This window comes from Phlebotomus papatasi, chromosome 1 (genome assembly GCF_024763615.1).
Source record: "Phlebotomus papatasi isolate M1 chromosome 1, Ppap_2.1, whole genome shotgun sequence".
NCBI classification, from domain to species: domain Eukaryota; kingdom Metazoa; phylum Arthropoda; class Insecta; order Diptera; family Psychodidae; genus Phlebotomus; species Phlebotomus papatasi.
The window spans coordinates 71,466,967-71,480,688 of NC_077222.1; the positions used below are offsets into that span (position 1 = coordinate 71,466,967).

General features: G+C 32.1%; 1 protein-coding gene across 7 annotated transcripts in view; it reads right to left on the reverse strand.

Moving 5' to 3' along the window:
- The window catches only part of LOC129800363 (protein PALS1), a 44,593-nt gene that overhangs the window by 21,705 nt on the left and 9,166 nt on the right, over window positions 1–13,722 (reverse strand). For 2 of the 7 annotated variants that reach the window (XM_055844700.1, XM_055844708.1), the window contains exons 3-5: window positions 11,654–12,282; window positions 7,481–7,675; window positions 2,023–2,203 (exon numbers count right to left, since the gene is read on the reverse strand). In XM_055844700.1, coding sequence (XP_055700675.1) covers window positions 2,023–2,203; window positions 7,481–7,675; window positions 11,654–12,282 — 1,005 coding nt within the window. Of the gene's footprint in view, window positions 1–2,022; window positions 2,204–2,299; window positions 3,131–7,480; window positions 7,676–11,653; window positions 12,283–13,722 lie in introns of those variants that run through there. The other 5 variants (XM_055844715.1, XM_055844723.1, XM_055844746.1 and 2 more) reach the window with 4 other exon arrangements.

Consider the following 13,722-nt stretch of genomic DNA (forward strand, 5'->3'; position numbering starts at 1 on the left):
TTGGCCAGAATTCTTTTCCATTCTCCTCACTGATATACCCTCTACACGATTTTCCACTTCCGGCCAGAAATTTCTATCCAAAAATAGAAAATTTTCCACAAATAATGCAAATGCGCAACCTCCCAGATTTTAACGTGTTTTCCCGTCTTACTGACCTGAAATTGACCAGAATCCTTTAGATGCATCATAAATAGCCCTCACTGATGTACCTTCTACCTATTTTTCCACTTCCGGTCAGAGAATTCCACTCGAAAATAGAAAATTTTCCAGGAATTGTGTGAATGCGCGATCTTGTTAATTTTGATATATTTTTCGCATTCTGCTTGCAAAAATTCATCCTAAATCACTTGGATTTCCCATCCAAGGTCTTCACTGGTATACCCTTTCCACGACTTTCCACTTCCGGCTAAAAATTTCTATCCAAAACGAGAAAATTTTCAAGAAATCATGCAAGTGTCCGCATTCCGGAAGTTGCACATTTGTTCTTATCACGCTGACCAAAAATCGACTAGAATAAATTGGATGTCTAATCCACAACCCTCATTGGAATAATATTTTTTACGATTTTCCACCTTCGGTTGGAAATTTCTTCCAAAAAATAGACAATTTTCCAGAAGTTACACGAGTACGCGGACTTCGGAATTTTTATACTTTGTTGATCGTCATTGTGGCCAGAGATCTGCTCAAATTCCTAAAATGTGTTTTTTACATCACTTATTGGCATACTTTCTTCAGGATCTTCAACTTCCGTTCCGACATTTCTGCTTAAAACCAAAAATTAGACTTATCAATTTTTTTATTTTTTCTTACATGATCCTGAGGATGAATCACATGAACCTGTGGGCCTGAAAGCGGATTTGGGAAAGTCTAGCACGGAGAAAATTCTGACAGATCATCCCAAAGGGAAGAGACAAGAGGCAAGGAGGCAAGAGACAAGACAGCACCAGACAGCTTGAGAATAAGTGCAACAATTCCTGCCTCATTCGGTATTTTTAAGATATTGTGATTTTCTTTATTTTTTTATATGAAATAAAATGTAATTTAATTAAAAAAATGTTTTATTATTTAAAAAAGTAAAAAACGATTTTGAAAAACTCTTGTTAACACAGAAGTAACACTGGTGTTAACAGAATGGTAACAACTCTGGTAACAGAATGTTAACAGCGACAGCTAAAAATTTAGCTATTAGTTCCACTAGTGTCCACCATGAACGCAAAAGTGTCTCATTTTGGAACAAAAAGTCAGATGAATTTGTTAGGCAACCTAACAACTCTGTTAACAGAGTTGTTAACAGCTGGTTACCAACTGTTAACACCTGGTCAGTTGGGAAATTAGAGAAAACTCCTATCCGTTCCTATTACTTTGACTGTTGATAAGCTAATAAGGTCACGTTCTATTACAACAGTTTAGAAGTGATCTTAATCTTTTTCTATCTTAACATTACTTAATTATTTTTTGCTTCTGACGTTAAAACCCATCTCGGCAAATATTTATTCGTTAAGCAAAAAAATCCACTTTAAATAAAGAAATATGAAATTCCGGGATTTCTGTAAGCTACTTGCAAAAATATTTCCCTAGCGCAAAAATTTCATTTTTTTCCACAGATAAACGACAAGATTCAAATTAAAAAAAAGGTACTAAATATCACTTTTTTTCTCGGTATTTTTTTTCTAATGTTCCATTTTTCCGTGAAATTACTCTGACCTTACACTCTTCATTCTCTCTCGTTTCCTGTACAACTACTCGCTGATTTTTCCATTCTGACTGCAAGAAAAAGCCCCTAATAGTATGGCTAACAAAACCCATGAATGCTTTTGTTGGCTACATTGTTTGGAGAGGATAGGATCAGAAAAAAGTTGTAATTCTCAATAGTGTAGAGTAGATTGGTGAAAAAAAAAACCGAGGTATAGAAGCGGAAATGGAGATGAATTAATAAACGGAAGCTACGTTTCACAGTCAACAATTCTGCTCAATCAAAAATTGCATACCATAGCACATGTACTTTTTTTTTGTTTGACTTACCTATAATTCTTTCCACTTCTTCATCCTCCAGGTATGCTTCATTCTCCACCCCAATGGGATTGATGACAATAGGACCATCTTGGAGAGCTTGGAGCTTTCGTGAACCACGCAAACTAGCTCTCAAAAATTCATTTTGTTGTGCTATTCTTTCCTCTTCCTCTCGTCGTCTACGGAGTTGCTCCTGCAGATAATCCAAAAAAGGGGGAAGAGGCATTTTTTGTTTAAAATTGCTGTTCAAATGCTATTATCAAAAAATTCATTTTAGTATTAATCATGCCTGATAGTGATGTTGCCGATGAAAAGATTCATACATTCTCCCACACTTTCACACTTTTCAATCAATTCAAATTTTGCTAAACCGCACCTCCAAATCTATATAAACTTATTCAATTGTCTTTACTTGTACTGCAAAGACAGCATACACTTTCGTTTCTTATCACATTGAGGTTTGCTAGCTAAATGAAAAATATATTCTGCCTGTAAGTTAACAACTACATTCGAATAACACTTAAACGACTTAGCACGATGGGTGACAAGAAAGAAAAACAGAAATTTAAAATTCCCTGAGAATTGTTAATTAGTGATGTCACACTTTTGCTACAAAAAAAAAGTCTTCTCTTGAAAAACATTCACAAGGCAGAAAACCTTCTTCTTATTGGCGAATTGGTAATTTCTTTTTCACAATACATATTTTTTACTATGTACAAGAACACTTTTATGTGTTTAGAAGTGACATAATCACTATGAAAATTCACTTGAAGTCCCAACCAAATGGTCATAAATTTTGCAAAAGCTCAGAGAAACAAATGAAAATTTTACACAGAGATTATACTTCTATGAAATCACCATTTGGTCTTTTTTTTACATTTCCTGTGATATATTAAACTCTTTTCTTTTCACTACACCCCACTATTTTAAAATTTAACTTTCCACCTCCAACCCCAATTGAATAATCAACCTAAGAAAAAATTACTTCATATTTTTTTTTACTTCACTTTCAATATATCACAAGATTTAATATGCGTTATAAAATTGAAAAATAAAAAATCCCACTCCCGATACCATTTCAAATGCTAATAAACGTGCGGTGTGAATTGATTTCCAACAAAAACTGATTGTTGTGCGACCACACATGAATTTTCATTTTACTCCTTGGCGTTTTGTACGAGAACACTTGCTGGCCACACCAAATATTCCCCCTCTTGAAACACTTTACTAGTATACGTTTATAACTTATATTATTTTTTCATACAACGAAAAATCATTTTATCGTCCACAAACAACTAAAAGAAGAAAAAAGACAGGTACAAAGAGTGTAGATATATTGGAAAATATTACATGTACTTTTCCCCCTGGTTTGTGGGTGAGAGTGAGTCAAAAGGAAGATGAGGAAAAATTCACTTTACTCGTTCAATCACACAGAAAATAAAACAGTAAAGTGTGTGCGTTATCAAATGGTCATATAATTCACATATATAATAGTAAAATATACACGTAGTAAAATAACCACGATAGCATGCACAATATTTTTCAGAAATATATGTCAACAATAATATAATACTTTGTAAAGCTCAAATTAATTCCACATTCGAACAAGCAATATTGGAATCTTTCTCTGTTGAAATTATCTTTTGCATAAATTCACCCACACAATTTTGCGAAAACTTCTCACGAGTGCTATCATATACCACAATTCGCTAAATTAACTCAATAATAAACTTTCATATTGAAATTCATATGGCACATCCCCGTTCAAGTATTTCCCTCATCAACAGAATGCTCCTCTTTCGAAACATCTTCTTATATTTAGCTTCTTTTAGAGGAGTTTGCAGGGATGCAACTGCAAATTGACATAATTTATTATAAACTTACGTTGAGAATATTAATAAGACGATCAAGTGAATTAAGGAGCTGAATTCTCTCCGGATGCGTCAGGACAAATTTCAAGAACTATAATAATAATCCTGAAACCTTAATTGAAGTAGTGCGTAGAATTTTGAGATAGAATTTCAGAGACAGATCACAGATTTGACCACTGGCGCTGAGGAAGGCGAGCTAAAGTGCCGAAAGTTAACAAAGATTTTTTGTGTTTTCCTATCCTGAAATTATTACACCCTTTTGAAGCATCCGGAGGGAGTTCAGTTCTTTCATTCACTTGATCTAACCACTGTTAATATTCTACCAAAAATTAGTAAGAAGTTTCCTCATCTCTGCTTATATAGGCTGAAGATGATCCTGGACAATATTTACCACGTTAAATTTGGCAATAAAGGATAACGGAAAGAAAATTTACGCAAAGAGCCTTTAATCCCTGATCCTAAACTCTCAGCCACGCCCCTGGCAAGTTGCCTGAAATTTGAAGCCACTTTCTCATACTTCGATTTAAATTTATATGGGAATTTTTTTGCACTCGCGACCGTTACACTAAATAACAAAAAAAGTGAGAAGTTTTTCCATATTATAAGATACCTTACCGTATGGAGAGATAAATAAATTAAATTTTTGTTTAAATAATTTTTTTCCTCTGAGCACTGTGAGCTGAGTCCGAGATCAATTAAGGAATTGGCTTCAAATAACTCCATATAAAAAAATTAACTTGCCACATGCTTGCTCTCAGTGTATCAATAGAGTAAGTAGAAGGGGGATGGTAAATGGATCGGTCACCCTGGTCATCAGAAAGTTAGGGACGCCGCGCGAGGCAGTCGAAAACTAAGGGTTACTAAAATATTGAACATAATAATTTAGGACGCTCTAAAAACAAAGTACACTCAAAAATTAGAAGGCTAAAAACCGTCAATCTAGATAACTAGGTAAGCTCGAAAATTTAGGGCGCAAAAAAATTAGAGAGAAAAAATAGGACGTTTAAAAATGCTGGCCGATAGTTTGCGGTGAAATGTTATCAATAAATTCTACGCGCTAAATTATTTGAAGATCAACCCGAGTCTAATTGGGATCTAATCATAAGATCATCTTGTAGAATGACGCAATTTCGAAAGATTTGATTTCGAAAAGTTCGAAAACTCGTCTTAGGTTTTCCAAGGACATAAGAAATATAGCACAGCGTATATTTTCCCCTTATATGTAATTTTAATCGAAATAATGATTAGATTACATTTCCATCATGTTATGACTAATCCGTCTCTCGGCTTAAGCCGAGAAACAGCTTAGTTAGTGTGAAACTGATGAGAATTTATTCTAATTATTATTTTGATTATAATTACGTTAAGCCGTCTCTCTCGGCTTAAATCGTAAGTGTGTCTAACACATTAGCTAGATATAGGGGATATAAGTTACATTACGCTTTATCAAAAAGAGAGAAAAAACCTTTTCCCACAAAAAAAAAAACATTGTGCCAATTGTCCTACGTATATCGACAGACTTTCTTGAGTAGATCTGCGCACCCTTTTTTCAAACATTGAATATATTTTATGGCATTTCACATAATAATAAAAAAATAATCAAATAATAAAATAATAATAGATTGTGACTTTTGAAGTTTTAGGAAAAAGAAACTCAATAAATTTTGCTCTTAACTCTCAAGTCACTAATCTATTTTTTGTTTCTCAATTTAATCAGGTGAATATTAAATATTGCTTACTATAAAATCTGAATTAAAAAAATGGGTCTAATTTATAAAATTAGCAGCAAAAATGAGAAAATACCAGAAAAGTAAAAAATTCAAATTGGATCAGTATAAAAACCAATTTTGCTTAGTAAAAAACATAAAATTGATCATAAATCTCTTTAGATCAATTCGAAAATGACAATAAGGTTCAGATTCTTCATTAAAGTCAAAATCAGAGGTTTCCAATATTTTCTAAGATCTTTAACGGAAAATATTAAGCAATCTAACCGATTTAAATTATTCAGTATCTTAAAGACACAACAAAGATACTTTAAAACTTTATTTACATTTAAAGATTTTCGTCTTGATAAAAGCAAGAATCATTTGAAAAACCAATGCAAAAATATTATTGATACTGTCTGTGTCATTTCCTTCCTAAAGGTTTAAAAAAAAAAGAAAAATTTCTATTGAAAGTAAAAACAATAATATCCATGTTGAAACTTACAGTTATTGCAAATGGTATATATCCTCCGAAAGCATTGAAAGTTACTTTTATAATAATAATACCCTAGACAAAACTCTGTGAGATGTTAAACTTCTTGCAAAGTTGAAAAGAAAAACATGAAAAAAAATTAGAAAGTTTACAAACTTTTTTTTCTTCTTCTTTTCCATCACTTGAGATAAAAAAAAAACGGCAATAATATGAGTTTGCAAAAGTTTCGCTCCCACAAAATTATTATTAATTAGGTAAAAGAGGTTAAATGAGTTGGAAGAACTCCATGAAGAACATAAAGTCTAGATCGTTTGCCATAATTTCACCAAGATTTTCAGTATTTAATATACCATTTTCGACATCATCTTTAAATTCTTTTATTCTTTATTATATATAGTTTTTTTTTACACCACGCGGAGTATATACAAAATCAATTCCATATTCATAAAATATCTCAGCCATATAGGGTAAGTGTGCCAAATTTCGGCATAGTTGCATGCAAGCGTCAAAGTCTCAAGTTTGAAATGTAATATTTTAAATTCAAATTGATTTTTTTAATTCTTTCTTCTTAAAGAGTGTTGCTTGGAACTTTGTAAAGAGTTTACCGTCTTTATTTACTCTAAAATCATTCTTAATACATTTTAAAATAAATAAAAATATAGACATAGCTTTGGTGCCCTATTTCGGCCACTTTCATTCTCATAGTTCCTTGCCCTTCGGGAATCCTTCCAATATCTTTTTCACGTCATCTCGTTTGTCGAAGCTACATTTTTTGTTATTCTTTTGCATTGTATAATCTCTAGAGTATGTAAAAACTAAAAATTCATGGAAAATCTAGGAACAAAAATGATGGCCGAAATTTCGAGCTGGCCGGAATTTGGCACACTTACCCTAATTTTATAACGTGTCATTTATCTTCAATACTTTCAAATAAAAATTCCTTATATACATTTTATACATTGACTCTTGTCTCTCTGAATCCCATTTTATATACGGTTTTATATTTGATATTTTCGTCTCTTGACTCTTCATTCACCCCTCAAGCCAAATACACCTGAGTAATTATTGTGCATTTGAATACCCAACCACATTGACGAAGTCCCCCAATCTAGGTAAACAAGTACTGACCATTTGAATTAGCAGAGTATATACATTCATTTCTTCTTTCACTTCCTCCAATTAGGAAGCAATCGAGCTAATAAAAAATACTTTTAAAAAAAAAAAAAGTTAATTTCAAACCTAAAATTTTCATGAATGAACACCGGCACTCAATAGAGAAACTTTTCTCCCTAATTAAACTCAAATAAACAAACACAATCACCACGGCATTCACTTCCATCGATAGGATTGGGAGCTATTATTTCTTTTCTTTTTTTTTGGTGGAAATAAGCCAAACTCACCTGGAACTTCTTAATGCTGTCCAATTGTTCTGGGGTAGGTTCGACAATTTGTGCTATTTGACCCGGTGTCTGCTGCTGAAGTGTTATTTTGCGATCGGGCACTTGTGGAGCTGGTGCTCGATTTACCAACCGGCCATCCTTCTCAATTCTCAGGTGATCACGTGGTGGTGGTATTGGTTTCGCTGATCCATTTAACTGTGCCAAGAACAAAAGTAGAAATAAACAAGAAATAAGAAAACATTAATTCACACCAAAGTAGCAAAAAAATAGAAGATTCCCATAATCTACAATTCTTACAAGAAGACAATCTATAGAAGAATCTACATATTATTTTTGTACACAGTTTCCTCCTCACTAATGCCATTATTCTTCCTCTTAAATAATTTACGTCTAAATTCTAATTATGTCTAACTAATAAAATCAAGTTTCTTACTCAGTTTCATACATTATTTTTCATTCGTTTTCTTTTCTATCTTGTTTTATTTTCTTCTTTTTTTTTCGTGTCAATTTCATGTTGAGAAGCAGTCTTTCTAAGAGAAGTTCCATAGACAATTTTTGTGTAAATCAGTATTATAATACCTTTCATCTTCATTTTCATTGCCTCAGTTTTTTTTTCGACTTTTATTTATGTGAAACATGAACGAAAATGCGTGTGAAAATGAATATGAAGGAAGTGGTTAGTGTGTAAAAATTTGAAAATAAGAAATACAAGTGCTACAATTTCGTAAAATCTCTCATTGATGTGAATGAAAGTTTAAATTTAAACGAAAGAATAAAATTAACCAATTAATACACGTGCAATCAAAAAATAAATTAATGACGTATTGTAAATTAATATTATGTTATTGAGGGGAAAAAATAAAATGAAAATTAGTACAAAAGCATAAACACATTGACTCGAATTTACCGCCACCATTAACATTTTTAATTTAATTAAAATAATGTTAGTTTTTAGTAATGTGAGGTTATGGTAGATTAGCCTTAACCTCAATATGTTCTATTTATATTTATTGGAAACTTTTAGAATAATATCAGCAAATTGGATAATTTAATTTAAAATTTTATAGCCAAATAAAGAATTTCAATTTATTTTGATGCTCATAAAAATATGTTTTAATATTCCGCAAGGGAAATATGAAATAGCATAAAGATTGATGCTTTTTAAATACAGTAGACTCTCGCTAATTCGGCTCTTTTAAGATCGAAGTACTTTTTAATGCGGGTAGCAGTTATATTTGAAAAAAAGTTTCTTGGCATTTTTCACATTTTCTTAATCTTGTTAAATTAAGCAAATATGCTTAAAATTTCCATGGTTTTTCTTAGTTATGATGTTATTTTGCTTTATTTAGGGTTTCCATGGAGTTTAAATAAAATATCGGTATATAAACTTGATATAAGAATGTAGATAAACAGAAAGTCGTTGCATTTGAAAAAGTTTGACGCCCAAATTTCTCTCTAATTCGGGTGATATTTCGGTCCCAAATGCCCGAATTTGAGAGAGTCTACTGTATTACTGTAGACTCTCTCTCAATCGGGCATAAGGGACAAAATGTCATGCAAATTATCGAGAGATTTGGGTAAAAATTGTTAACAAAATTTTTCGCCCGATTGAAAAAGAGCCGATTGAACTAGAGTCTACTGCAGAGGTGTGCAAGAAACCGTTGAAACCGAATTAACGTCAAATGAAACATGTACGTCAATGGTCAAAACGCTACTATAACAAACTTATTTTGACGTTAATTCGGTTTCAACGGTTTCTTGCACACCTCTGGTCTACTGTATTATTGCTTTACGTTTTATTGAAAATGTTAAGCATTTCAAAAACAACTGCACATTAAATGAAAAAGAATTTATTTTTGATGTTTTAATCCCGAATAGCATCTATTTCTAAACCCATAAACTTAGGAAAAGTCTAACTTTTTTTGACTGAAACAAAATGTTCAAAATGTCAAATAACTCCTCCTCATTGTCACTTTTACTGGGCCTATCTCTCCTATTCAGAAAAGGTATTTTTTGAAAATCTTAGGTTATGTATGACCTAACCTTCAAAATTAAGGTTATCTCGTAATAATAAACTTTTAAGCGCAATTTTTCCTTTATTGCATTTATCATATTTTTTAGACTTTGGATATATATCATTTGGTTATGTGTGCTAAATGAATTTGATGTACTTTTTTTGTTGTATATGCAAAGTTAAGTTTGTTTATTTTTGTTTGTTTGTAACCTATAAATTCGAAAGGTGCATAATTGTATAAAAGGAGTATCTTTTAGAACGAATGATATCCAATTCAAAATCAAAGAGAAAAAATCCTGCCTCCACGCAAAAATTAACGAGAATCTCTTGCTATAAGCAATTGCTTTACTACTTGAGTAATGGAGATCATACTAACATTCTCTGTGTAAAAGTACAACAATTTAAAAAAACACACTGTAGAATCTTTTATATCAGAATTTGACTTTCAAGAGAAATTTCAAATGTTCGAGAATTATTATATTTTTCAGGTTAAATTTGATATACAGTCGAGATCCTCAAATTTGAACGACGACGGTTGAGTTCAAATTGTAAAATTTGAGGTTATGTGAAGAAAGTTTTTCGTGGAGTTCCATTTTTCTCTGGTTTTTCCTCAATATTATCATATTATATTAACTTCTGCAACAAATTCCATTTATTTCACAATAAATTACATTGATATATTCTCTAAAGTTATTTTTCTTAATTTAGGAAAAGTGTATTTCACATGAATTCCGTTATGTTTTTGAAAATATTGTTCAAATTTAAGGAGTGAGAAATGTCATCTATACCCCCCCCCCCCAAATGTTCAAATTTGAGGAACTCTACTGTACTTAAAACTTTTAAAATTTTAAATTATTTCCTTATTTATTCGTGGATGATATTTAAAAATTTTCCACAATTACAAGATTAAAAACTTCCGCACAAAACACTTTCAACACAAAAAAAAGTATTGAAGGCTTAACATAACCTAAAATTTTTCGTATTAATCTTCTGTTCTAAATAAGAGAATGAAGTTCTCTGATATAGAAAACTATCAATATTATAATTATTAATTTTGAATGGTATCAAGAATATTTATACAAGATTTTTTGTGTTTTAGATCCCAATTTTTTTTTTTTTGAGGTTAAGTACACCATAACCTTACATGTTAAAATGTCCCCTAAATGAAAGAAGGTAACGAAAATTCATTAAGCGAATAATGCGGCTATTTGACCGGGTGATTATCCTCGTAGCAGTGCTCGCTTAGGTTTTAAAATTTAACCTGAGAATCTTTAAAATTAAATTGTTTTCAATAATATTTTTCTTAGCGAGCTGCTACGTTAAAGATTACTTTGTTAAACACCTTTTTAACTCTTTCGTCTCTTTTGGGACTCTGAGTACCCAAAGCAGCATATGAATATTCTGTGATAAACAATGTTTTTTAATTATTCAGAACTGATAAAAATCCGATTCTTGAGGATGATTACAAATTATAATGACCAGCACACAATAACTTTTGTTAGTAAACATGTTTTCAAAATTTCCCATGAGAATGAGCGAGATGACTAGATTTAGATCTCACTCACTCTCATTGAAATCTCAAAAACATGTTTACTAAACAAAAGTTATTGTGCGTTGGGCATAAGGATGTTTAAATGTAAGATATTTTTTGTAGGACCTCAATTAATTCCTGAGCTTAGATATTTTTAATTAAAAAATTGTGAAATTGGCTTGCAGTATATGCTGCGGTCCGGAAAGAGTTAAGAAATTAGAAAACTTACTGAAAACTCCAAATACAATTTTTATAGTAAGCCAAGACACATACCATCAAAATTAATAATCCATGACACGTGTCAATTATATTATTTTATTTCTTGATCTATATATTTTCTTCTTCTGAAAAAAAAAATTAGAAAATATATTTTTTCTTCTTAAAAATATAGAAAATTATAGAGAAAAATTAATAAAATATATTTTTCCGATTTATCGTAACTTTCTACGGTCACTTGGTATGAGTCTTGGCTCACTGTCTCCATCATTCGGTAGTCAATGCGTTTTAGTCCTAAATTCAAATAAAAAACAACTGTGTTAGGTTTGTTAAAATAGGAAAAAGCTCAAGAACCAATGACAAAAGAAAAGATGAGTAAAAAAAATGTATGTTGATGGGGATGAAAATCTACCTCGGTATTTCTGGTTGGAGGAGCCTGAGGCTGTGGCATTTGCTTATCAACTTGCCCCTTTGGCAATGTGGTTTGTTCTTTGTGTTTAGCCACCTCCTTGACAATTTGTGGCTTTGGCGGCGGATACCTTGGTGGTGCTTTAACAATCTCCACAAATGTATCTGGGACATCCACGGGTAATTCTCTATGTGGTCCCAAATCATACTCCGGTGGTCCCAAATCGCCCGATGATGAACTTCTTGTGCTCAGTGAACCTCTCGATTTAGTCCGATAGCTCATTGAGTCAAATCCAATGGATTCGCACGTTGAACCAAGTGATGAAGGGCTCTTACTTGAGCACTTCTTCACTGTATCATGAGATGTTGTATCATCAATTGACGGTGAATCCTTTTGATGATGATGATTGAGACTATTGAGAGGTTCCAGCTCCAAGGACACCCCACCATAGCCATTCTGTTGATGACCATGGCCGGACGATTTGGTACTACCGGAGGACACTTGTGTCTGTGGCATCGCAATACTCCCATGATTTACCTGAATAGGTGGACGTGGTGGTGGATACCGCGGTGGTGTCTTATTGCGTGCTATAAATGAATCCGGAACATCTACAGCCATCTCTCTATGCGGACCTATGTCCCAAAGAATGAAAGAAAAAAAAAGTAGTAGAAAAAAACCCATTAGCCCAAACAGGCAAAGATTGAATGTAATGTACAAACAACAAAAAAAAAGAAGGGAAAAAGGAGACAATTTTAAATAAAATATTTTCCTTCTATTCCTTCTTTAAGAGGGCATATAAAAGAATGTTTCGCTTCAAGTGGAATTCACCCCTAAGCAATTTAGCACTGCCTAGGCTTATGAACGTGGTTAAAGGGAAAATAGGAAAAATGAAAACAGCACGCGGAATAAAAAAAAGAAAAAAAGTTTCTCAATTCGTCTCATCTTGTGAAAAATAGTTCACATATTTTCAAGTGCCTTCCTCATTTTGCCTGACATTGCTACAATCTCTCTCTCTCCTCCTTTTTAAAAGTTAAACTTGTCTTTCAATATAGGATATATGCCTCTAGTGGCCTCTCAAGTACACAACATTCTAATTACAAGGGACACAGTTAAAAAAAAGCTATGTAATTTATATCCAACATTTTTCAAACATCGTTGGGAACTTTTTCTTCAGAATTAGATAGAGGAGAGTTGGGCAGTTTTAACTTTCGTAGTGCTTTGCAACCCCTTTGCAACGAGGTATTAGCTAAATCCTCTATGATCCTAAAGAAATATTTGAGTCCCCTGTTCACTAAAACCATTAACTTTGTAGCTCAGCTTCTTTAGGTTCTACAATTGACTTTAAAAAATTGCATCACTACGAAACTTTCTGGGATATCCAAAAACAAAATTTCAGAACCGTTATAATTTATCTATTAAATATAGTAAAAGATGAAGCAGTCGCATGAGACATGGAGCAGTTTCCTTTCCTATGTTCGATAAATAAACTATTCTATAGTTTAAAACAACTGAAAATGCTCATTTAGAAAGTTAAGTAACTCCTTCCCCAACTAGCAAATTGGCTGCCTAATAGAACCAAATACTTGAAATAATCGCATAATGATCTTCTAAATAGCTGACAGCGAAATTATAGGATAGAGACATAAATGTCTCATAAGAAGCGTAATACAATCCTAAGAAACCCTTTTTATAAGATAATACTTCTCAAGAAAATATCTTCTATAATATTTTACTTACATCAAGCTCAAAGTATGTGTTTATAAGAACAAAAGCCTTAAGAACTATTTTCTTATAAATTTTATTTCAAGGTATGCTACAAGTTCTTTTTATTGACTTTTTTTCAGTATACAATCCTTTTCACGTGAAAATATTAGTCATTTTCTTAATGAAAATCAAAGTAGTCCTATTTTATCGATTTGCTCAATATTTTCTAGAGCCTTCTGCCATTATTACTTCCCAATTTATAAATAAAACCGGAAAACAGATTAATTACGCTGTGAGTTTTCTATTAGGATAGAAGAGCGCAATGAGTACAATATGAAAGAATACTAAAAACTTCTATAAGATTCTCA